At 43.3% G+C, this 26,402-nt stretch overlaps 1 protein-coding gene and 1 long non-coding RNA gene across 6 annotated transcripts in view; one reads left to right on the top strand and one right to left on the bottom strand.

The window, feature by feature from the left end:
• Positions 1 to 12,665: 12,665 nt before the first annotated feature.
• The window catches only part of wu:fa11c10 (protein FAM110A), a 26,144-nt gene continuing 12,407 nt past the window's right edge, over positions 12,666 to 26,402 (bottom strand). For 3 of the 5 annotated variants that reach the window (XM_040013879.1, XM_040013878.1, XM_040013876.1), the window contains 2 exons: positions 15,890 to 16,287; positions 12,666 to 15,595 (listed from right to left, as the gene is read on the bottom strand). In XM_040013879.1, the coding sequence (XP_039869813.1) occupies positions 14,194 to 15,585 (1,392 nt within the window). In that variant the 5' untranslated portion in view covers positions 15,586 to 15,595; positions 15,890 to 16,287 and the 3' untranslated portion in view covers positions 12,666 to 14,193. Of the gene's footprint in view, positions 15,596 to 15,889; positions 17,510 to 24,075; positions 24,533 to 26,402 lie in introns of those variants that run through there. The other 2 variants (XM_040013875.1, XM_040013874.1) reach the window with 2 other exon arrangements.
• LOC120722749 overlaps positions 14,132 to 26,402 on the top strand; it is a 20,757-nt gene continuing 8,486 nt past the window's right edge. The window contains exons 1-3 of the long non-coding RNA XR_005693579.1: positions 14,132 to 14,146; positions 14,616 to 14,618; positions 15,231 to 15,236. This is a non-coding gene — a long non-coding RNA (uncharacterized LOC120722749). The remainder of the gene's footprint in view (positions 14,147 to 14,615; positions 14,619 to 15,230; positions 15,237 to 26,402) is intronic.

Here is a 26,402-nt window from a genome sequence, read left to right as displayed (position 1 = left end):
CATTTATTTCAACAAAGTAACTGTATTCTGAATACCACCTTTTTAAACGGTAACTGTAACGGAATACAGTTACTCATATTTTGTATTTATATGTATATATATGGTCTATTAATATCTCAGAATGTCATCACAGAATAGTTTCCACGTACACATCTGGCCCTGCAACAAGCCTCTCTGTTTTGGATTTGCATGTTCATCCATTAATAAATGGGTTCTCTGCAGGTGCTCTGTCTTCCTCCCACAATCCCACAATTAATTCTAAATTGGCTTTTGTTGTGCATGTGAGAATGAGTGGTTGTCTGTTTCTTCGTATTAGCCCTGCAGGGGTCAAGTGACCAGTATGTACCCTGCTTCTCGCACTGACATCTGGGACAGTTTTCAGCTCTCCTGTGACCCTGAACTGGAAAGAGGGTAGCCAGCAAACATGTTTTCTTAATTGTTACTATTAATTGTTTAATTTGCCACCCACAGCGGAAGACCTGAACAGTTGAAGTAACAGCAAGTTGGAAAATTAACTATAATGCAGTTGTGTCAAAAACTGGGATTTTTCATTCAGTCAGAGGTTAGGTAAACATTAAGCCTCTGGAGATCAGCCTACTTTCTCTTTGCCTCACACACACTTGCCAGGCACATTTGTGTGCGTCTGGCAGTTTTTCAGAGGCGGGTACACTCCATGCATCCGCTGATTACTGCTGAGGGGAAAAGGAAGAGAGATTTTGTTTTGGCTGCAGGAAAAAATTCTGTCCAATTATTTAAAAAAAAAAATTGTCACAGTGCTTTTAAGCTTTGCAATGACGTATATTCAAATCAAAGTTTCCTTGGTTGTACTTTGCTCTTTTCTTTGAATGTTCTTTTAGGAGTACAGTTATTTGTTAATTGTGTCCTCCCTCTAAGGCACTGGCTGCTGTACGAAAGATAATTTACATGAGAGCAAAATGACTGCAAAGGATCCAAATCCACGTCTGTTTGGTGTTTGCATGTTGTTGTCTTAAAGCTCAGCAGATTTGTTCACAGATTACTTGGCTGAGTCTGAGACCTCAGGTCAGTCCAAATTCTTGTCGGAATGTCAGCACATAAAATCCAAGAGGCATGAGTCATAAAAATGCCAGGGCAAGGAATAACATCGACAGAAAGAGAAAGATTAAAGAGATAACAGAGGAAAAAAGACAAAATACTGGCGTCAAGACATTTTTTTGAAACTGTAATGAAACAATCGAGGCATTTATATGGGTACTTTTCATGTTCAATACTTCAAATTTGACCTTTTCTATTTGGTTCCCTCACTACCTTTACAGCTCCATTGGAAAAATTAGGTACTTTTCAGATTGTCCTTTGTTTCCTTTAACTCTGGCAAGGTGTTTCAGACTGTTTTCAAACTTTCCACATCTGTCTCCGCCATGTCCAGCCAAGACTCCTAAGGCTCCAGCCACATAATCCTTGTTTACTTATAACGACAGACCGTCCAGACAACTATTTGAGTATTTGAAACAATCTAATTCTGACATGCCTGTAAATATATATCACATGACGTTTAGGCAGGTATGCTTGTGGAACAGTGGTGGTAAAAACTATATACATTGTTACTACAACATTGCTGGCCCTGTAGAGGAACACGTGTAGATCAACAAAGTTCACGTAACCATTAGGTTTTTATGGCAGCGCAATGCAGAACCATATAGCTACTAGGCAATGTGAATCAAATGGACTTGACTAACTGATTATCAGCAAGTGTGAGCACCTCTAAAAAACAAGAGGTTTTGGCAGTTTGCTAGTCTGGAGCATTCAGGTATCGGGAGGAAATATATCAGCAAATATGTGAGAAAGAAGCAATTGTTTCTGCCAGTCAATCTGGGAAACCCATTTCCAAACAACTTGAAGGCCATCCTTCTACAACGAGAAAGATTATCGACAAGTGGAGTAGACCTCCCAGCAAATTCACCTTAGACTGTGTGATACTCACAGAAACTGCAAAAAACCCAGGAGCTACATATCAGACTCTACCAGTTAGCATGTTAAATATTAAGGTTCATGCGAATGAACTTGAAAACATGAAACATCTCATACCAGCTGTCAAGCACAGTGGTGGAGAGGTGATGATTCCAACCGCAGGACCGGAACGCCTCTGTATACCAAAATAATCTAGAGTCAAATGTAAGGCATCTGAAGTGTGGTTGAAACTGGGTCATTTAACAGGTCAATGTTCCCAAAGAGCAGCAAATCTACAACAGAATGAAAAGAAAAGAATCATGCTGGTCCAATGGGCCAATCAAATCTCAGACCTGCACGGCGTCAACGCATTAGCGTGGTTAGCTCATTAACACGTTAGCGCCGTCCAGACCCACAATCCACGGTAACTCACTAACGGAGATTTGCCGCGATAATGTGGTTATGGTGTTAACGTCCTTTTAACGAGATTAACGCTGACAGCACTATAAATAATATTAGAACATACTAGACTAGACTAGATTATTTTTAATTATGTCCCATAATTTACTTTCCTTTTCACAACTGCACTTCTTGAATCAATGTAACAGAACATAAGGGTAAAGATACCATCACACTAAATTCAAAACGCGACAACTGTGAGACTAAGACCAATTTATTTATAATCACTTATGTAGGCTTTTACACAACACTTGATAAGCAAGCTTAATTACTGGCATCTTCCCTTTGTACAGACATGAGTGTGTATTTCAGATGTGGCTTTGCTGCTCTGCAACTCTGTGCTGTCCCGAGTGTGTCTTGTGTGTGTTATAAACTGCTGATCTTTGCTGTGGTCTATGAGTGCGTCAGTATTATGAAATATCCACAATCCACCTCATTTAATCACACGCATCCTAAACACACTCTTAATCACACCATGCTTTCTAGATCAGCCTCCCACGTCTTCTGTTTCTAGTGGGAAAACATGGGAGTAAAATTGTGCCTGTCAGTAAACACTTGGAATCCTATCTTGCACAATGCAGACACACTGTAACATCATTATGGGTGATTCTTACCTCACCTTAGTAGTAAAGTGCTTATATTTTTAACCTATTACTGTAGTTATTCATGGTTAAAATGGGCTAAACTATGTGGTAAAAATGTGTACTTTAAACCTGATAGTGAAAATGACCACAGCAGCACCAATTCATCTCTAGTCGGAAAAATGAAAACTTTGACTTACTGATGGCATTAGGTGAAGGGCACTCATTCTTTACTGTTTTAGAAAATATCTTTAATGATCATATGTGATTTCAGGGTGGCCAGAAATAACTGTAAATCCAAATTGTGATAAAAATTCTATTTATTTACATTTTATGGTTTGACCAGGGTTACGGTTAGAGTTACAAAAGATGACATGACACATACAACCCCCAAAAGTCTCAAAAACACTGGGACACTGTGTAAATTATAAATAAAAGCAGACTGTAATCATTTGAAAATTTCATAAATGCATATTTGACCGTGTCCTTCTGAATGCCCTGTGGGGGTTGCTCCGGGAGTGTGGGGTGTTTGGCCCATTGCTACAGGCCATTCGATCCTTACACAACTGTTGCAAGAGCTTGGTTCACATAGCCGGCAATAAGTCGGACTCGTTCCTGGTGGGTGATGGGCTCCACCAGGGCTACCCTTTGTCACCAATTCTGTTCATAATTTCTATGCATAGCCAAGTAGCGGAAGGCTTTCACTTGGATGGTCTCAGAATCTCATCTCTGCTTTTCGCTGATTATGTGGTTCTGTTGGCTTCATCGTGTGATGGCCTCCTGCTCACATTGGAATGGTTGGCAGCCAAGTGTGAAGTGGTGGGAATGAGACTTGGCACCTCCAAATCCGAGGCCATGAAAAGGGTGGAGTGCCCACTCTGGGTCAGGGACGAGTTCCTGCCCCAAGTGGAAGAGTTTAAGTATCTCGGGGTCTTGTTCACAAGTGACGGGAGAAGGGAGCGGGAGATCGACAGACAGATTGGTGCTGTGGCTACAGTGATGTAGACACGACACCGGTCTGTTGTGGTGAAGAGAGAGCTAAGTGTAAAAGCGAAGCTCTCAATTTACCGGTCGATCTACGTCCCTACCCTAACCCTATGGTCATGAGCTGTGTGTAGTGACCGAAAGAAGGACATTGTGGATACAAGTGGCAGAAATGGACTTCCTCCGAAGGGTGGCTGGCCTCTCTCTTAGAGATAGGGTGAGAAGTTCATCCATCCGGGAGGGGCTCAAACTAGAGCCGCTGCTCCTCCACATCGAAAAGAGGCAACTTAGGTGGTTTGGGCACCTGACAAGGATGTGTCCTGGGCACCTGCTGGGTGAGGTGTTCCAGTCATGTCCCACCGGGAGGCAGACCCAGGACATGCTGGAGAGATTATATCTCTTGGCTGGCGTGGGAACGCCTTGGTGTTCCCCCAGATAAGCTAGAGAAGGTGGCTGGGGAGAGGGAGGTCTTGGCTTCTCTTCTTAGGCCGCTGCCCCCTTGACCCGAATGGATGGATGGCATATTTTATACAGAGTATAACACAGAAAACAAATCAAATGTTTAAACTGAAAGTCCAAAGCCTAAAGCCAAAATGAATACATGACTGTGCTGGACTTGTGTTTGCCTAAAATGCACCATTTTTATGTAGATTCTTAGTCATCCAGGTCATGGTAGATGTAGGAGCTTAAAAAGGCAACTGGAGTTCATGAAAAGTTCAACTAATGCAGGCGTTTGGAAGAGAGGAGTAGCATCTAGAGCAAACATAAAGATGTCCAGTCACCTTCTTTTTAAGTTTCTTAGTCTACCATTTTAAGAAAAATATTCGTTCACTTGAAATGTGATGGCAGCAACATATTTCCAGAAAGTTGGGACAGGACCATGTTTACCAAAATGTAGCATCCACTCGTCTTTTAGCAGCAGTCCATAAACATTTGGGAACTGAGGGGACTGGTTGCTGGTATTCTTTGTGGTAATTTTCATTTCATAATGCACCAAATGTTCTCAGTTGGTGAAAGGTCAACTAAGAACATCATTATATACAGACAGACATAGATACTGTCATAACATTGTCTTGATGAAACATTTCTTAGATAGTCTGGATGGAAGCATATGTTGCTTTTAGCATGATGTTTGAGATGTTTAAGCTGCTAATTTCAGAAGCCCTCCCATACCTTCAGAAAACATTGCACTGAATCCTGATAACAAACTCTTGTTTAGCCTGCTGGCAGACACAGCACACATGTTATCAGAAAAGAATTCAAATGTTCTCTTGTCTGATCACAGAGCAGTTTTATACTTTACTTTTGTCCATTTTAAATATGTTTGGCTCAGACAAGACTGCAGTGTTTCTGGACTATGTTCACATATGGCTTCTTCTTTGCATGGTGGAGCTTTAAACTGCATTTGTGGATGCCACACTGAACTGTGTTCACAGGCAGATTTCTGAAAGTGAACATGTGGTGATTTCTATTTTTAATGCAGTGCCACCTCAAGGTCCAAAGTTCAGTATTGATTTTGAGCCTTATCATTTGAGTACAGATTCTCCAGATTCTCATAAACTCTTGATGATGTCATGTACAGTAGATAATTAAATATTCAAGGTCGACACAATTTTATGTTAAGGATCATTATTCTGAAATTTTACCACAATTTGTAGACATTGTGTTCAGCTTTCTGAGCCTCTGTCCATCTTTACTTGTAAGAAACTCTGCCTGTCTAGATGCTCTTCTTAGACCCAGTCGTGTTAATGACCTGTTGCCAACCTAACTATTACTACATCTTTTTCTTGAAGTAGCTGTAGTTATGTCTGTAGTTATGTTAAAATCAAACAGGCGGTGGTAGCAAACACACAATGGCACTGCAACCATGTAACAAGCAATTGTGGTGTCTAGATACATTATATTTACAAAGTTTTCATTTCGACCATAATTCCCCAGTGAAGCTCTCAATCACTACAAAATCCTTCATCATTCTAGTTCATAAAACATTTTTTAAACCATTTCATTCAAAATAACACCTGCCGCTGTTTTTGCTAGCACTAATGCTGTTCAAATACTTATGGCTTATGGCCATACCACCCTGAGCACGGCTGATCTCATAAGCTACGCATGGTCAGGTCTGGTTAGTAGTTGGCTGGGAGACAGCCTGTGAATACTAGATGCTGTAAGCTTGGGTGGCAGTGGTCAGCACCATTGCTTCGCAGCAAGAAGGTTCCTAGCTCAAACCCCTGCTGGGGCCTTTCTGTGTGGAGTGTTTCCATGTTCTCCCTGTGCCTGTGTAGGTTTCTTCATGATACTCCAGCTTCTGCTCAAAAACATGCATGTAAGGCTTATTGATGATTCTACAGTGGCCATGGATGTGATGCAGACAAAAATGGATGGTTGTATGGTAAAAATGCGACGTAGTCCAAAGTGCTTTGCGCAGTCAGTAAGATTAGAAATGTGCTATTTATACATTACATTAAACATGCTTTGTGAAACACAAGCAGCCTCATATGAGCAACATTGTGACTATCACAGTAACTATGACTAAACACGCTGATACTGATGTTGCTAAATTTAAATACTGAATCATTAAACTTGGTAATTACATTTGAAAAAGTTTGATGCAGCCCAGTCAGCAAGATTACAAATCAGCAGGTAATTAAAAGTACAATGACGAATTCTTGTCAGTTGAAATTCAGCATTCAATTAAATCTCATTTATATGGCGCCAAATCACAACAGCAGTCGCCTCAAGGTGGTTTATATTGTAAGGTAGACTATAACAGGGGTAGGCAACTCCAGGCCTCAAGGGCCGGTGTCCTGCAGGTTTTGGATCTCACCCTGGCTCAACACGCCTGAATCAAATGATTAGTTCATTACCAGGCCTCTGGATAACTTCAAGACGTGTTGAGGAGGTAATTTAACAATTTGAATCAGCTGTGTTGGATCAAGGACGCATCTAAAACCTGCAGGACACCAGCACTGGAGGCCTAGAGTTGCCTACCCCTGCTCTATAACATTGTTGCCACGTCGAACATTATGATGTTGCCCCTTACTAAGGTTTTTCTATCTAGGATAACACATTACATATAAGTGTAAATTTACGCTGAAAAAAAGATTGCTAATCTTTTATTTTAATTCTAATTTTAATTAATTCTAATTATTTGTGAGCACAACATAAAAAATGTCACCTTGTGATTATTTATTTGCTCCATGGAGCCAACAAAGGACTCCCAATCTGAAGAAAAGGACTTTTCTTTGTGACTGATATAAATAGCCACCCAATCCTGTACTGTAATCAACGCTGACTACTGTACATGGCACCATAGACAGTATAAAAGATGGACAACCGAATCCTGGTTTAGCTCAGTGGGATGAGCCATATGAGCAGAGAGGAGTAGGCCTGAGTTTGAGTCTGGAGCCCTTTGCTGCATGCCTTCTCCCCTCTCTCTCTTCCTGCTTTACTGTCTCTATTGGATAAAAGCTAAAAAAAATTAAAAATGATGAATAACGAGTTGCAGTAGATCACTGCCGCTCCCTGAGAGTTTTTCCTTCCCACTGTTACCAAGTGTTTGCTTAGTGGGTCATGTGATTGTTGCAGTCTATTATAGTAGGGTCTTTACCTTACAGTATACATTGAATTGAGATGACTGTTGTTATGATTCGCCTCACCAGCAGTTATTTGATCTGTGATTACTTGAAGTTGCTGAATGTAATTGACTGTCAGTGATCGCTCTGGTCACCGCATTGGTGTTAGTTGCTGTTTAGACTCTCTTACGCTACACAGGAGTGCTGAACAGCTCCATTTTCAGAGGGAAAGAAATCTGTCACCACAGTCTCATGTCTTGAAGACAACCTGCAGTGAATTCTTTGCTCGGAATAAATAAGATTTGAATATTGGTTCTAGTGGATATTCAAATATTTTGGACTGTTTTTCAATGCACTTTTCCAGCATATTCACAGTTTAATATGCCAAATAGTCAAACCACAGCAGCAACTAAGTATCAGGTCTGTCTGAGGCCAGCTGAATGACAAAAGCTGCTTCGTGTCCATATGTATAGAGGAATGTAAACAAAGCATAATGCTCCGTGTGATTAGGAAGCATCCAGAGGCTGGTATGATTTAGATGAACAGATAAATGCTCAGAGTCTTTAGACGGAGCATGGAAAATTGGGAGATGGGTGTCGAGAGATAAGGGAAGCAGCGCAGCACTCTGCAACAACATGTAAAGCTAACACAGACAGCCCAGTTTTGCTTTCCCACGGGATGTACAGTAGGTCCCACTGAAAGACACACACACACAAATATAGTCAAAAACACAGAGATCCCATCTGCCCCAGCGTTTTAATCAGCTTATCACTCCCAGGGCCATTCAGAACGACTATATCAAGCTCTGACATACATTAGCGGTACTACAGGGATCAAGCGATATACAATCCTCACTGCAATACTCCTCACGTCACACACGCAGTCACACAAGTCCAGCACATTTGGCCTTAAGTATGCATGCAATGAAAACATGGATCCCAAAAGGATTGAAAACATCATCTGTGTGTAAGCGCCACAAAAGTCATCAAACATGCAAACGCACTCACACAAATACAAACTCTGTGCGTGTGCTTGTGTATTCTGACATAGTGCCAAAGCCCAGCTGATCTCTCAGTAAATATGGACATATGGTCAGCCAGAGTGGGGAGAGAGGTAGCATGAGGATGACACAGAGATGGTTCTTCGTGTGTTTTCATTTGTCTGTGGGGAGACCACAGCAGGGGGAGACATCTTATCCTCTCGAGACATGTGTTGCTCTCCCAAAGCTGAAGTGCTTAGCCTTTTTGGACTCTTTACATCAGCCCATACCACCAAACCCTACCTCACCCAGAGGAACAGGTCAGAGGTGTCCGCTTTTGGTTACGTAACTACTCTATTATGGAATGAAAACAAGGGAATTGTTGTGCCAGACTGAGGGGCTTGTTATGTAAGGCCCAGAAGATGTGATGCAAGATGATCAGCTTGGAATACTTCCTGGCAGCTGAAGTCAACCTGTGACCTCTGTCTTTCTTTCTCTATATTTGTCAAAAACCCAGGGCTGCTGCCCTGTTGTCCTTTTTATTAAAGAAAATTACTCAGTGTAGTTAACTTTTCAGATCTTTTATCTATCTCTTCTCGTAAAAAAGTGCAAACACAGTGACAACTAATTTTGAAAAATAAAGTAAAACAGACTTAGAGTGGCACTCACGTGTGACCCAAAAGTCAATTTAGCAGAAGAACAGATTAAAGTTACAGAAATGACTTAGTTCTTCTTTCACAATGCTATAATGGCACCACATAGGGAAATTAGCAGCACTAGCTTGACAAACCGACCAACTGCTAATATCCTTGTGAATGTAGAGGGCAGAAAAGCATGCTCAATCACATTACTCTCTGTTGATTTGATCAAAATTTGGCTAAAATTAGCACTGAATTTGGATGACAAATGCAATCCAGTAACATCCACCTCCCAGTAATCCTGTCCCTACTCTTCAGAAGATCCATCCATCCATCCATCTTCTTCTGGTTATCAGGGGCCGGGTCGCAGGGGCAGCAGCCTAAGCAGAGAAGCCCAGATCTCGCTCTCCCAGCCTCCTCCTCCAGCTTGTCCAGGGGATCATCAAGGCCTTCCCAGGCCAGCAGAGAGATATAATCTCTCCAGCATGTCCTGGGTCTGCTCCAGGGCCTCCTCTCGGTGGGACATGCTCGGTACACCTCGCCAAGGAGTCGCCCACGAGGCATCTTGTCAGATGCCCAAACCACCTCGACTGGCTCCTTTCGATGTGGAGGGGTCCTGGGTGAGGGACCAGACAAAGAGCGACTCAGAAGACCCCCTATGAGCAGAACACCAGGGGAGCAGTTCACCCTGGATAGGGTTACTGGGCCCTGCCTTGGAGCCAGGCCCAGGGAGGATGAGCCCATGTCCCCAAATACGGGACATGGGCTCATCCTCCTGCAGGCCCACCACCAGCATTGTGAGCCGGGCGGCGACCAGGAGTGGAGGCCCTGGCAGACCGAACCCCGGCTACCAACACTGGCAATTGGCACATGGAATGTCACCTCTTCAGAATATGATGTACGTACTGGACCTGTGGCATCTACAAACCAAGTTGTATTTTGCTAATATTATATCACTGAAAGTACTATTAGCTAATATTGTAAGTAGCAACAAAGTAGCTGGGCAAACCATAACCAAGCTAGCATAACTAGCTAAAATAACTAACATTATTGGGATGGAAGAAGCATTTGTAACAATGTGGCATTACTTCAGTGTTTATAGGCATTCTGTAACATTAGGCACATCATTAATTAAGGCTATCGGCTATCTTATTTTTTATTTCAGATGTCTGTTCAACTGAAATAATTACATTCTGATGGTGTCAACTAAGCCTGTCATACAGTATCAACAGCAATGGGTCAATGGGTTTGTTTTTCATTTTAAAGAGCTGGTTGTTGAAAACTAACAATGTGCTGACCAAATGTTGACTAAGTTAGCCTCGGGCTAGTTTTCTCTAATTTAGCATGAATGATCACCTGGATTCAAGATAAACCGATCAGAATTTGTTGTTCAAAGGTCAAAGTCGGTTTAAGTTAAGACTTGCCCCACTCTTATTTCAGAAAATAAGATCACAGAACATCTGATACAACCAAATACTTACAAAATGAAGACTCAAATAATAACAGAATTTCAAGCAGATGTCAAACAAGTGTTGACATTATATCCAATGATATGGTTCCCAAAGTTCTGCAAAAACACTTCTGGTCATTCAGCAAAAAATAAATAAAGGTTTTTATGATTGCATTTCATATTTGGTTGGTGCTCATCTTTCTTCTACACTATAATGACACACATGACTATTTTCTGGAAACGTTACCCGATTCCTCGGTAGTAACATTTTCATTGTAAATTAACTTACTGCGATTTAAAGGAATACCCAGCTGTTTTGACCAAGTTACCGTATGCTCAGAAGTCCATTCAATTCTCGCACAAGTCTTTACCCCAATTTTCTTTCTTGTTATTTAGCTCCATTCACAGGCTTCTCTGTGGTGCTCTTCCATCTCTGAGCCTTTGACTTTTGCGATCCATTGGTCAGTTAGATTTTCTACTTCTCTCCTTCCAGCTCAGTGTTGCTGGCTGTTCATCAGAGCTGCTTGGGAAATGAAGTAGGCTGCTGTCGTGATGCCCAAACCCAGGTTCCAGGCAGCAATATTTATCATTTGCAACAAAGTTCCCCACTTCATCATACTTCAACTCTCTAGCCACCCACACACTAAAAACCAGTCAAGAGAATGTCAATCAAAGCTATGTTGTGGCAGACATAATGAATGAGACCATACCAGGGTTTGAAAGGACTGGTTTCAGGCATGAAACAAGAACCTCAGTCCAGCTGTTTGAAAATGCCATAACACAGACATAAGAAACCAGAACTGCTCATCTGAAGTGGTGTTTGATCTGAAGAGTTGGTCTGGAGGGGTGATGAAATTATAGTTTACAGTGAACTTGATCCCAGACTGTTCAAAAACCCAGGATGGTTGAGTTGAAACTAAATGTTATTCCTTACAAAACATATTAAAGCAAGTTTATTCATCATTAGTACAAAATATTCTTACACTTCAGGGCTTGGACACTGCATCTTGCCTGAATTGTTGAGTATATTTAATATGTTCTGGAAACTCTCTCTGCAGCTTTAGGATCAAACACTTATGTGATAAAATAAATCTATCAATTACAAATACCCTAACACAGCGGTCCCCAACCTTTTTTGCGTCACGGACCGGTTTATGCCTGACAATATTTTCACGGACGGGCTTTTAACACACGTGAAAAGACCCAGGAAAACTGAGTAAACGATAACAAAATAACGCTCAAAACCGATAAAAACCCTGAAAACTATACATTTCACACCTGAGCCTCAACTCTTGCTGCCCGGTACCAAACGACTCACGGACCGGTACTGGTCCGAGGCCCGGGGGTTGGGGACCGCTGCCCTAACAAGTCCACAACTGAGTTCTTAGTCTTTAAAGCGCACAACTCTCGAGAACTAGCATACATCTTGCACCACATGCATGTTTATTTCAAGTCAGTTGCAGTGGAATCAAACAATAACAGAATCACTGAGGAGTGTTTCAGGCTACTCCAGCATGAGCCACTTCTCTGCACGTGTCCTTTGATCCATAAAGCACTAAGCTTTTCGGTCACCTTCCAAACCCCAAAAGCAGAGATTCTGGAGTTAGATGGAGTTTCAGCTTTTGATTGCAAAGCTGCTGCTAGAAATGGGCCCCTTTCACACTGCCTCCCCTTAAATAAAGCAGTTTAAAGACCTAGAAGGTCCAGATCTCTGAAAAAGGTGTCACAAATGGCACAGTGAAGGAAAGTCAGACTTTATCTACACTGCAGTTTGTTCCGTCTCACTAAATATCCATTTCAGTACTTTTGAGTAAAAACATAACAGTAGCTCCTAACCTGGTGTTACTGATTACAACTTGCTCAGCAATTTTGTGCTGATGTCAGATTGCCATGTGTCAATTATTCATGTTGAAATATAATTTAAAGCAGACCTGCTTCAAATGAACTGAGCTTGACTCTGCGGCAGCCTATCATAAACACCAAATAAATCAGAGGAGTGACTGTTTGGAGCCATACGCTGGAAGCACCACCATCTGCCTTAATATTTAGAGAGAAATAAAGAAAAACCACGAAGAGTAACGTAATTGAACATTTTGTTTTTTTATTAACTGCTCAGAATACACCATGGTAAAGCATTTTCCATCTCTCATCTCTTGAAGACTCTTTGGGCATTGAGTGATGGATTCAACAGCATACTTTGTTCACCACAGTCACAGCTCCTGTGTTCTCCGGCCCTCTCGTCTGAGGAAACGTGACCGCCACTCACACTGCTGGATAGCTTACATAGGCGGCAGATGCAGAGGAGAACTCGAGAGAACTCACACAGGGTGAGGGAGGAGACAGACCTCTTGTTCCCAGACAAACAGGAAGTTGAATAAATACACAACAGTCTCACTTTCTGTGCTCCCCACAGAGAGACAGGTGCAACATTCACACTTTGCATTTGTCTCCTTCCTGTCATTCTACATATACTGTGATTCTAGTAAACACCATCAGATTGCACTTAAGAACAGAGATTGAATTCTGTACACAAAGTCATCCAATATTAAAAAATACATTAAATTACATTTTCCAAATAAATATTGGTCCATTTTGTTAGTATGCCATCTTCCTGAGACACTTTCAGAGCCGCAGACATATTCATACAGCAAAGATAGCTTTTCTTTTGATCCATGAGTATTCTCTTTTCAGTCTTCCTTTCATCCATCTTTTCATTTTTCCCTCCAATTTTTTCCCCACCCTGGAGGCTAAATATCTTTGTCATGTTACACTTACTTCAACTGTCTACATGTGAGCTCATCCTTCATCATATGACTTGCTCTCATACGTGCAGGGACATACACAGCAAACTGATTTCTCGGGCTGCACCAGCACAGCGTGAGCCACGATGTGAGAAAGTGTTGCGGATGCGCACAATTAGAAGACGTTGCACTCCGATATACAGACAGCACTAACTGTAATTGACCTGAACGTGAGTCAGTGCAGTGAACTTCTGTGCAAGGAAGACGTGTGCTTGATGACATACCCTAAAATATAATGTATACAAATGATTCACTTGCATGCTGACACAAACGCGTATAATAACAGTCCAACAGCCTAAAAGGTTTTTGAAAACAAAAAAAAACAAAAAACAGGAATATGAACGTAGAAGCTTTTTGTGTGAAAAAGTTTCACAGTATCAACGTGGTTTTCTTCCTGGCTTGCTCAGTGGCAGTCTGCCTTTGTGCCAACACACACACACACACACACACACACACACACACACACACACACACACACGTACAAACACACACACACACACACACACAGAGTACCTTTACATAAGGAGACCCTATCGCAATCATCCTCTGCCTTCATCCTCACCATTCTCTGACTATTATTGCTTTCAATACCAATATTGTTATACAAGACCTACAAAAGGGAGAGGGGGGGGTACATCTTCCGCTGCAAGTACTGACTTGCAGCCCAGTTCTAAACATCTGATGTGAAATTCCGAGAACAAAAAAGAAAGTCTTTACAGGAAACACATCAACTGCAGGATTATCCGTATCTGTAACGTAAGGCAGCAAAAGATGAACAAACAGGAGTCCGAGTCCCTGACGGTCTATACGTTAGAGACGGCGTTGTTAGAATCTCTCGCCTGTCGGATGCCGTACAGCCACTTGATGACTCGAGCGTTCCTCTCGATGACAGAGATGCCATACGGGACCCGCTCGTTGGCCCTTGACGGACCGTCGTCTTCGTCGTCTTCGTCCTCCCTGACCCGGTCGTCCCCACACTCCGAGCTGGGCGTGCTAACGCTTCGGAGCTTGGAGACTGACACAATGTCTGAGTTGGCCCTCGTGAAGCGCTCCACTCCACCCATTCCCTCCACCTCCTCGGGGTCTAACCCGCAGTAGTTAAAGAAACGCTCCAGGTCGGCTGTGGCACGGGAGTAGCGGTCGCTCAGGTCCGACTTGGAGCGGTGCAGTGATGGGTGCTTGCGGGCAGACCCTTTGGAGCTGGCGTTTGAGATGCGGGTGAAAGCGGGTGAGGCTGGAGGGATCATGCCTGCTCGGACTAGCATTGGACTGGGTGGCAGGTAGGCTGAAGGAGCGGGGATGACTTGGGATGACTGAGGGAGGGGTTGCGGTTGATTCTGAGAGGGGGGAGGGGGTGACGGGGGTGGGACTTGGGGGTGTGCGACTTGGCCCTGGGGTGTCTGTCTGGGCCTGAGCTGTGGCTGCAGCTGAGCTCTCTGGGGCTTCCGTATCTCAGCATGAGGCCGAACGTCCACCCTGCGTACTGTCACCGAGTTAGGGGAGCTGTAGGGAACTGGAACGCCAAAGCGGGGGGCGCGAGCTGGCACAGGGGGCGGATGTCGAGTCACTTCTGCTGCCGCCGTCCGAAGATGATTGTTGAGTGGAGAGGAGGTGCAGGAGGAGGTGGACGATGAGTTGGCGAGGGCGTGATTCAAAGGTTTGAGGTTGTTGGAGAGTCGGCTGCTCCTCTCCTGCTCTCCTGAAAGACTGCTACTGATGCTCTTAGCTCCCGATGATGGAGATGACGAGGAAGGGGAGGTGGAGGAAGAGGACTGGGAACAATGTGATGGTCCATCACATACGTCATTGATTAGGTTATTTAGAATATCCAAGTTTAGAGCAGGTCGTCTCCTGTCTCCTGCTCCCTGCCTGCCTGCAGTGTTCTCCCCCTCAGCCGGCGATCGGTTAACTTTCCGGGCTGGAGGGGTGTTGATCATCATCCCCGAAGGGACGAGGGGCTTGCGGATGATTGGAGGCTGGATGGGGGCCTGGCGGGTGAGTGCCACCTGCTGGCTTTTAACATACTTGGCCTTGTCGGCCTCCAGGCGCTCCACGGCGCTCAGTTTGCGGGCCCCGGGCTCAGCCTGTCGGCGGAAATAATCCGGACCCTTATTGAGTATCCTGAATGGCATGGCAGAGGTAAAGGGGACCCCAGCCAGACGGCCATCTGAGGGCCGCAGGGTCTCCACTGGCATTCTGCACGAGCTGGACAGAGAAAATAGAGATTTTCCATGAGTTACAAGTAATTGGAACATAAAATAATTCACTTGTATGTGAAAACAGTTTTACAGCTTCATGGTCAGAGACTAGCTGACAGGAGAAGAGGCAGGCAAGCACCTGGCTTTAATGGTCAGTGAACATCCTTCTAGAGCTCCCACACATCCTCTCTAAGCTTAAGGGAAACAAAAAAAAAAAAAAAAAGGGCTCTTTTGTACTCTTTTCTCCCCACTCCTCCCCCTCTCACACCCATGCTCTCAGAACCCCCTTTAACTTCCTTACCGGTCGCTGTGCTGCTCCTCTGCCTTTCGTCTGTCCTCCACGACACCTCTCTTGCACTTTTATTTGTCCCTTTTCCCAGTCCGGGCTCAGTGAAAGGCTACTTGCGAGACAGGGTCAGTTGGGGTCAGATCCTCCACACCAGCCTTGTGCAGACCACCTCTATTAACTCAGCTGTGATCCAGAACAGTGAGAGACTGTGGGTCAGGGTCAGTCTTTTTCTTTTTTTTTTTGTTTCTTTAAATCCAAAAGGCAAGTCTTGTAGATCAGTCGTCAGTTACTCAGACAACACCAGTCTCTCTGATCCTCTTTACAATCCTCTGTTTAGCCCTAGCCCGCCTGTCCAGTTGTGATCAGATCCAAAAAGCCGGCCGGCAACTCAGCAGGAGCGCCCTGTAGTCCTGGAGAGGGTTAGAAAGAAACAAGTCCAAGTCAGATAAACCTCCACTTTCTTTCCACCGCTTAATACCATAACGCATCCACACATACTCTCTCTTTTTCACACATGCACGCACACTTCTCTGGCTGACAGACAGGGACTCTCTTTAACACTGAAGTGGAGCAGACGGGACAGGCTTTAATACAGAGTCTGGCTCCTCCCAGCCAGCCAATCGCATGTCGCCGGGAGACTCTGAGGGGGTACAAGGGGCGGGCTGGGAGGCGAGAGGTGTGCTTGCATTGGCTAGGCTCAAAGGAGATCCTGACCAATTGGGCCCCTCCCCCTGCCTTTCAAGCACAACAAAACTGAGGCAGGGCTTTCATTCAAATGAAAATTCTTTGAAAGGGAGAAAGGGGGGAGAGAAAGGGGACGGCGGGGGAAAAGAGGGGCACCGCAGATGCAATTTTTACATTGACTTGCATCAAGCTCAGTGGGGTGCTATGAAAACATGTGAAAAAAAACACTGAAAGCCTGCACAACTGTTCCTGCTGCTGAGCTCTTTGTGTGGCTGTTTGTGTGTTTGCATTTTAGCCTAATGAAGACAAAGTAGATGAAGATCACCGAAACCAAACCTGATTCAGCTTTACAAAAAAAAAAAAAAAAAGAAAAGAAAAATAGTGTAAGAACAAAGTTTAAACAAAGAACTGGGACAAAGTTTTTCCTCTGCTGGAGCACAATTAACGTGTGGATTATTTCTCTCAGTTTCAGGGCTTTAAAACACTGCTAACACACATGCTGTTCATTTATTTCCCCCTTCAATTCCACAGAAAAACAAAAAAAACAACCCCACTCTCCCCCTCTTCCACACCTCTTCCCTGCTGCATGTTATCATTTACAGCATTACACTTCAGGGTTACATCACATCCAGATAGACGGCACGGTGCGTCCCCTCCCCCACCTCCACCTCTTCTCCAGCACGTCTATCCACACATTTTTAATTAATCTTTTTATAGCCGTCTTCCTTCCCCGTCTCCCTCAACATGTGACCCTGTTTTTCCCCCCAACATCTCGCCCCGTCCGACTCCCTCTTCACGCTCACATCCACAAACAGCAGACCAGCAGCAGACGAGAGAGAAAAACTGACAGCTTACACTTAAAAAGAAAAACGCACACACACGCTTAGCTTTCATCTTGTAACAGACCAAAGAAGAGTTTAAAATAGCCTACCTCAAACTACTCAAACTAAACACTTTTGCAGCACAAAAATAAAAACAGAAAAAAAAAGAAGAAAAAAAAAAAAAAAAAAAAAAAAAAGATTCCCAAGCATGAGTGAGACGACCTGAAGCTTCTGCACAAAGCCTTTGGGAATATATGCATTCAGGGGATGGAACAAAAAAATAATAATAAAATAAAGTCTTTCATGAAAAACACAATACAGAGAAAGCTTGAAGTGAGCGCAACGTAGGAAAAGAAAGGAGAGGTGGATTAGCGGACAGATGACGTCAGCACAGACTTGTCTTGGTGTCCTAAAAAAGCTCAAACCACTGCAGGGAAGCAGCTCTACTGTATTATTTCCACATGTTCATCCTTATCATAACTTATCATAGCGCTCAATGCAACTTAAATGGTAAATGGCCTGTATTTATATAGCGCTTTACTAGTCCCTAAGGACCCCAAAGCGCTTTACACATCCAGTCATCCACCCATTCACACACACATCCATACACTGGCCATAAACTTAACACGGTTAAGCTTTAACGCACAACACGTCCAGTTATGTGACACCATGGTGGCGCTCCACCCGCTAATGTAAATGCCTGCAGCACACAACAGTAAATACACTGAAGACCACAACCCACCTGGAGCCACTCACACACTCCCCGTCACTGTGCTGATTAGCACTTTCATCTGACTGTGTAAGTTGAGGAATTCGCCATAAAACATATGTAAAACATCACTGATCTGCTGCGGCATGTGGATCTCTTTCTTTCACATTGTTGTTTTCCTACATTCATCATCCTCACGACAAACTAACTAGCAGTTTAACAGCTAAAAGGTTAAAAGGTTTCAGGTAATTATAGAATTTCTTGTCCCTGAATCTACTCAAAGAAACTCATCTTAGAGAAAATGCTTTAACAGAAACTGTGAAGACAAACGTTAGGTCACAGAAACCTCAGCCACCTCGGTTTTAGTATGCTGTGGCCTTGTCATTACACTTACACAGCCCTCTGCCAAGAGGAGGAAAAAACACACCTCCTTTGCTCCAGATTTAGAGTCTTTTCATGTCTTTAAAAACACTAATTTCTGTAAGAACTGCAAACCTTTGCTGGAGTATTTGTTCTATTTCACTGTGTCCCAAAATGTCCAGCCAAACAGCTTGTGATCCAAAGTCTACACATTTTGTCTTTTTAAAGTGTGGTTATTGATTTCTATCACTCCTAATGACTAACATACACTTATACACAATTACTGGTGTGAACAAATCCCACAGACACAAAGGGGGCAGGAGATCCCTGTCACACCAGCATAAACCCACCTCTGCTGATAACTCTAACCCCCTGATCCACCCTTTATTCAGTCTTTTTGTTATCATTCTGCGCTCAACAGTTTGTGCATTGATATTGTTAGTGAAGGAGAACGAGTTCCAACAACTGACAACAATTATCGTCAAACTGCTAAATGAATTCCCTCTTCATGGAGATTAGATTTGCTTTAACTATGTAAATGTTAACCCAGTTACCCTCCTTCCTTTGAGCCTGCCAAAGAGAAGAGTCGTCCACATGCAAATACTGTGAGCCTGGATAGTCACTACTTTAAAAACAGCAGCTATTGTCATTCATCTTCTCCAGTGAAAGGGGTCAGATGGCTAAAAGCCGCTCTGCTAATGGGACTAATGTGTGTGCAAACGGCACCATTAAGCCTCTCGTCCCCACCGGTCCACGAGTTGAGCGTTGCAGCAGCGCTCAGTCTCGTTTCTCTTAACTTTTCTGCCTCTCGGTTTCCGTTCATGTTCTGTAACTGCAGTTGATGATGTCTCCAAAAAGGCAGAGGGCCGAGGAATGATATTCCTATTCCTCAATGGAAACTTGCTCATTGTGATTATCATCACAAAACTATGCAAACCGCTGAGTTGTTATGAATCGGACTGTTTTTACGTTCAGTTTTCTAACCACCATATAAGTGGCCAACAACATGGTTTATGATGTCTGCATGAGTGAGAGAGAGAGACTGCGTTTCATGGCGTGTGAGTGACTGTGGGGGGTGAATAACAGAATGTTTGAAATCAAAAAGAGAAGCCCAAAATGTCTGCGCGCACAAATGTTGTAAAGCAGCTGAAAGGAAACAGTGACTGGCATTTTACCACAGCTGACTTGACCGTGCCGCCGGCTTAAGTGTAATTACAGAGAGAGCCCATGAATGGGAGCAATTTGCTTCGCCAATATTTTCTAGCAAGTTACTGAATAAGTAGCAGCTCGTGAGGAAACGGGTTGCAGTGGAGGAGGGTGGGGGAGGAGGAAAAAGGAAAAGGTGAGAATAGGCAAGATTAGAAAATATATAATAGCAGAGAAAACAAGAGAAAGCCCAACTAAGAGAGATAGTGTCAACCTCCCATCCAGGGTGAGCCTCACAATAAGAATGAATCATACTGAGTCTTAAACAGTTCCTGATGCTGACTCAAAGCCAGAGTGCAGCTCCATGCGATACTATTCAAATCCTTCCGTTTTTGAGCCTGTCAGCTTTACCCCAGCATGGCAGGAAAGAGGTGGTGAGTTCATCAGCAGTGACTACTCAGCTGCTTCACCCACTGGAGGGATGAGCGGGAAGCCGGGATTTATTTCACAACAGAACGTGAGTGGGAAAGAGAAAAACAAACAAACGTCCTCGGCTGGAGTGTGGGCAATTCCCGCAGGTTGACCCTGTTTCGCGGTAACTTAGCTCATCTATTTCTGGACACTTGGAGTTTCCCGGTTTGCTCCTGAAGCCTGTGAACACCCGACTGTCAACTGCAAGGAAGCCTACATGAAAATGCTGCACTACAATCCAAAGTGTTCAGGAAGGAGGAAAAAAAAAAAAAAAAAAAAAAAAAAAGCAAAACAAACAATGCTCCATGCTCATAGAAACAAATAATGAAGTCAGTGAGTGGGTAAGTGATTTAGTGAACCAAAAGTCACATGCTTCAGACTGCTCAGGCAGTTTTTTTTCTGCTCTTGGCTCTGTAGATGACTCTGCGCACTTATCCCTGATTTAGTTATAACTAAATCATTCACCTGCTGTGCAAACCTGTTTGCAAGTTAAGCCAAAGGAAGGTCTACAGAGTTATAGTTTATCTATTTGGACCAGACCTGAATTTATCTGTACCAAAACCCAGTTCAACAAAAAGGTCAAGAAACGGGACAGTAAGCAAGATGGATCGTATTAACAAATCTCTCATCTCAGTGCAGGGTTCAGCTGGTGTCCTCCCTGTGGCTTCCAGATGAACGATAACCTGATGAGAATCAGACCAAGCTTGGACAGAAACTAATGCAACACAAGCCCCTGCCCATTATCCCACTGGGACACTCAGCTTCAGTTTTTAAAAATCAATAGAGAGCTTAAAAGAAGGGTTCAAAAAGTTATCAACCACTCCCCTTAGGGCTGATTTAGGGAGCTCCTAAGAATGATAATGAAGACAGACAGTTGGTCGTGACAGCGTCAGACCTTGCTGTTATTCTGTTGAGCGGCTATCAGCTTCAGCCAAGTTGCTTGTTTCCAACTGAAAAACAGCTCCTGGCTGGATGGACTGACATGCATGACTGAAGTGTCTGGACAAGGTTATGCAACTGTTTTTATACGGACAGGAGTCAAGTCGACTGCAAAAACAACCACTGAACCATAAACCGACAGTTATTATAGCATCCAGCTCGTCTTTTTTCCCCTGGATCTCCCCGCTTCTGTCAATCCATCTGTCCGTCTCCCCTTAAACCCCCTCCTCCACCTCTGCCCATATCTGTCTGTGGCCCCAGGAAACGCACGCATCCATGTACAATTACACCAGAGGGGGGAAAATGGAGGTCAAACCAATGAACTCTTGTGTCTGTGTGCCTGTGTGTTCACGTCAGGAAGAGAGTTTTGACTGAGTAGGTAATCACAGGAGAGCAGGTGGCTGAGTCCTCCCTCAGGAAAACTAAGCCAAGCTGTGAAGACAAATACAAAACATCTGTGATGTGTCCACATTTGTAAAATAAAGGGAAAAAATAGATATAGGGATCATTTGAGTGCAGTAAGTAGTAAGAACAGTGTGTAAAGTGTATGCAAAGAAGATGATAAGAACATCTAACGGGTATGTAAATGAAACATCTGCCTTTTACTCCAACTTCCTTTTAAGCTGACATCAAGTTAAGATGTGCCAGACAAAGAAGACTACATAAACAGTGCATACAGACACAACATTAACATAAACAGATTCTTATAGTGAGTCAGGTTAGCAACACAACCAAGTTAGTTAAGGCATTATAACAATTTAGCTAATTCAACTCTTAACCCATCAAGTAATATTGTGTATGAATTTGCACTTTAATATGGTGAACAGAGGTGGCGGACGTTAGCAGGCAGCAGTGCAAACAAGACTGTTGAGTTGGATTTATTGATTTAGCTAGTTCTGACCACAATTAGTTCATTAGAGTGTAATTAAAATTGCTGCCAGAGTTCTAGTGTATTTTTGCTAAAGGTCTGATACCCATGAAGTTTAGGTTTTAAAACTAAGAACTATTCCTGAGCTCGAGTGCAAAAGGTACGTAGGTATATAATTAGACTGCCTGATATTTGCATATCATTAGCCATTTTTCACCCTTTCAACCACTGATAGAAAAATGCATATTTTGTTAACAACTGTGATCCTAAACTACATATTGTCATGAGGCACTTCACACTTATTGGTGTGACTCTCTTGAGTGGGGGGTAAACTATACCTATGACCCCCCCCCCCCCTCAGGAGGGTCCCATGAGGCTCACACCCTTCAGGGCAGGAGGCCTACAGTGGTATGTAAATTACTTGTGTGCTGTGCTTCTATTTTCACTTTAGAGCTCATTAGAGTTACACGGCTCAATTGTAATCTCAGAGCGCCACCCTCCAATCGGCACGAAATGTTAAATATCTGTGAGATTTATATAGTGTAAGCACGCTGTAACCGCTTGAGGTAGAGCATCAGAATTTATAATGACCCTTGATTTGCTTGACACGTGCAATGAGCCTCACCACAGCCACTTCAGACTTCTGCACAGAATGTATGTAGGGTGCACAACAGGGGTCCCCAGTCCACGAGGGCCGGTGTCCCTGTAGGTTTTAAATCTCACCCTGGGTCAACACACCTGAATCACATGATTAGTTCATTAACAGGCCTCTGGAGAACTTCAAGACATGTTGAGGAGGTCATTTATCCATTTGAATCAGCTGTGATGGATCAAGGACACATCTAAAACCTGCAGGGACACTGGCCCTCGTGGACTGGGATTGGGGACCCCTGGTCTACAACATAGCCTATACAAGTGCCCACTGCCAACCTTTATATGCCTGTGAAGGCTTAAATTTATGATGCAGAAAAAAGATTCAGCACTGTCATTTTTATTATAATTTCCCCCCCAGAAATATAACAAACTGTAAGAACTTCGACAACTCTTTTCCCTCCTATTCTGGGTACTAACATGCAGGGCTACCACTCATTGACTTTACAATGCCTGAAGACATTCTGCCATTGCTGCATCTCCAGAGGATAAAATAACTCTGATCCAGCAAAGATTTTTTGCTGATTACAGAATCCACTATGATATACCCACCCACCCCCCATCTGATTGGAGTTTGCATCAGTGGTTGGGGGCAACTACTCCCACCTCAGTCAGCTGGAGCTAATCTATTAGACAACGCACACTCACACCTTGGGGTATTAAAGCATTAAAGTAAATATACATACTAATGCAATTACATGGTAGCTGCATACTTAAAAGGACATAACTGTGTTAAGCACATCTGCTGCCATAAAGACAGACAGACACACAGACACACAGACACACACACACACACACACACACACCACAGAGGGGAGGGAGAGCGGTCACTGGAGTCGCCTCAGTGGCTAGGCCTCAGAGTTGGCTTGGATACAAGGAGTGTTTTACTCATACATGTACAGACACACTCACACAGGACACATTCTTCTGCCTTTAACCCTTTGTGTAATCCTTGATTAGCTCTCACACTGGTGCTGAAAGCCTAAAAATCATTCATGAAAGAAAAAAAAAAAAAAAAAAAGGAGTGGGGAAAAGTCAACTTGTTTAAAGAGAGATATTATGTGGGAGATAAACTGAAGCACCTCTGGAGTGACAACAGTCAGCACAACACGTTGCTCTACAACAAGAATTTAAATTCAGTTTTAGGGAGGGTATATTGTTGGCTCTGCCAGTACACGTGAAGCTTCGCAGCCCCTTACAGCTGAGAGAATGAAAATAGTCCTGGAGCAGAGCTGCCAAAAGTTATAATCAAGACCAGTATTTTTAGGTTTGGCACCCAACTCAAGGACAAGGAAGTACCGGCAGCGACAGAGAAACAGACAATAGCACCCGCTGTGATAATGCAGGATTTCATCCAGAACTGAATGTCATTTTAATAAAACAGGGAAAAGAAAACCAAATCGTTCCATAAACTGACAACTTTGAAGCGTGACCTGTCCTGTGGATAACTGCCAGAGGAACAAGCCCTCCCCTCCGTTTAGATAAACAACCCCCACGTGTACACACTGCTGACTGTGCTCAAACAGGAGAAAAAGCAAAGTTTACTTACGTTCTTTCAGCTGTTAGCCGGCTCTAGGAAACCCAAAAAGAAATACTGAACGTGTCAGGCTGAAGGAAGCAGGGAGCAGCTCCGAGCGTGCAAAGCTGTTCTCAGCTGCTGCGAGTTGCCAGTGAGCCAGTACTTGTGTATGAGCCAAATGAACACTAACCTGGAGGGAGTCTGTGCTCTTCAAGCTATAAGACTCTCCCCCGTCTCCTCCCACATCCAAGGGAAGACTCCACCTCAGGAAAAGACTGGAGGAGGAAAAAAAACCCAACACTATGTGAACAGGAAGCCTGAGTTTTTCCAAGTAGTGACACAAACCTTCCTGACACTTTAACTCTTTGAAATTGTCCCATCAGTTACCCAGAACCGTGGCACCGTTAATACCAGAAAAGGTAACGGGGCTTTGTGTATCACATCCGGATGCTGAGGTATCGCCAGTCACTATAAGGGAAAAATCTGAGAAGAATAAAGCCGTTTCTTTAACAGCTTTAGCAGAATTATCAGTCTCAGAAAAAAAAAAAAAAAAAAAAGGGGTAAAGAAACATTGTAGGTCACTGAAACGCTTCAGCAATCAGCATCTAGTGGAAGCAGTATGTAAACTGTATGTGTTGCACTCCAAGCAGATTACTTTGCAAACACTGAATTACTAGTTTTTACCTCTTGACCCTCTCGTCCCCATGAAGACTTTTCAGAGCAAATAAATAAATAAATCCAAACTTAACTCTGTGGATTCTATTTTATCATCTCATCTTAACACTGTAGAGATAAACGGCCAGTCCCTCCGGAGCAGAGATGCACTGATCTAACATGTGGACTGTACAGAATTCTGATCTTGACTTAAAAAGCTGCAGCAGATATGAGTGACAACAGCTGATGGGACAGCAGCAGCTAGCAGGAGAGCTAATGTACTCCCAAAAATGCCTGCGACACAGTCTCCCTTTACTTAAATGTAAAGTTAATCAACTGTGGTCACACCAAGTTGGTTTGACTGGAAAGTTCCAGCAAGAAGACGCCTTGGCCTCCATCTCTTATCTACTTTCACTTGTTATCTTTATTCAGAGAGACATTATATAAAGGTAGAAACTAGCAGGGCATTTGTTTGTGTAACACTTAAGTGTTGTCATCAACTCAATTATTGTTATTTCACTTCCTGCCGTTTTTTGCAGCTCTACAGACGGGTGGAGGGCGGGTGGGGGCGAGGGTCCGGAAAAGGAGAAACTAAACTGTAAATAACAGTTTCATGCAGCAGAGTAATGACTCTCACGCAGAGCTTAAATTAGATTTGTGCCTTAGATAAATATTGCCCATCTCAGGCCTAATTTGATTTGACATTTTCCTAAATGTTAAATACAGATTTAGTACATTTATATTACTGCATTTATTTGCAAAGTTAAAGCAAAGTCCACCCTGATGTTGACTTACTAATAAAAAAAAAAAAAAAAAAAAAAAAAAAAAAAAAGATTAGGTGCTAGGTCAGTGTTCAGTATCGGTACCCAAAGCCAACATATGTGCATCTAATCCCAAATGGAAACGTGGCATCCCTAATCATAAGGGCTTTGTTTGGTGTCAACCTCCAAACCATTTTAAGGACTACAATTTTCCAGGTGGGTTCCATTTAATTTACCATCTGTGACAACGTCCAAATAAAAACACTTGTGGCTTTCTTCAAGTGAAATATTACCCTTTTCCTCTCCAACAGATCCAGAGATAACAATGTATGCTAGTAAGTGAGAAAGTCGGGAAGGGGAGTGGCTTAACAGACAGTGGGTGAATTCAAGAAAGCAAATATTATTATCAAAGAGGTGTGGCTGAGGATATCCTGTCACTGAAGGCAGTAAAACAGCAGTTCAGGAGAAGCCTTACTACTGGAATACCTCAACAGGATTCCTGGAATACTATATATAAAGCTCTGTGTACTATATTTAAAGAACACAAAAAAGAAAAACAAACTTGTCTTCTACATTCAATTTTTTTTTTTGTTAACATCTTCCACACTGTGGCTGAGCTGCTCTTGCTCATTACAGTCTGAACACACAGCGGCACTTGTTTAAAGGAGCAGTCAGGGCAGGCTGCACCAGACCAACAAACACATACACAGATTCAGGTGCTCACAGTCACAGGTCTGAGTCCGACACACATGAACACAGCGGTCGGTCATTCTTCTGAGGCAGCAGCAGTAGGAGGGGACTTTCACTCCGTGCTGCAGAGGAAACTCTGTCGACGGCTCTGCATTAACACAACGGGAGTAGGTTAGATAGGACAATAAATAGTTCAGCTGGGTTGACACATTCCAACACCTTCTCTACCTCCACTTAGGCTCTCCTCCCTCC

The sequence above is a fragment of the Simochromis diagramma genome, unplaced genomic scaffold, assembly GCF_900408965.1.
Source record: "Simochromis diagramma unplaced genomic scaffold, fSimDia1.1 OVJJ01000705.1, whole genome shotgun sequence".
Taxonomy (NCBI): domain Eukaryota; kingdom Metazoa; phylum Chordata; class Actinopteri; order Cichliformes; family Cichlidae; genus Simochromis; species Simochromis diagramma.
This window is presented reverse-complemented; position numbering and strand designations above follow the sequence as displayed.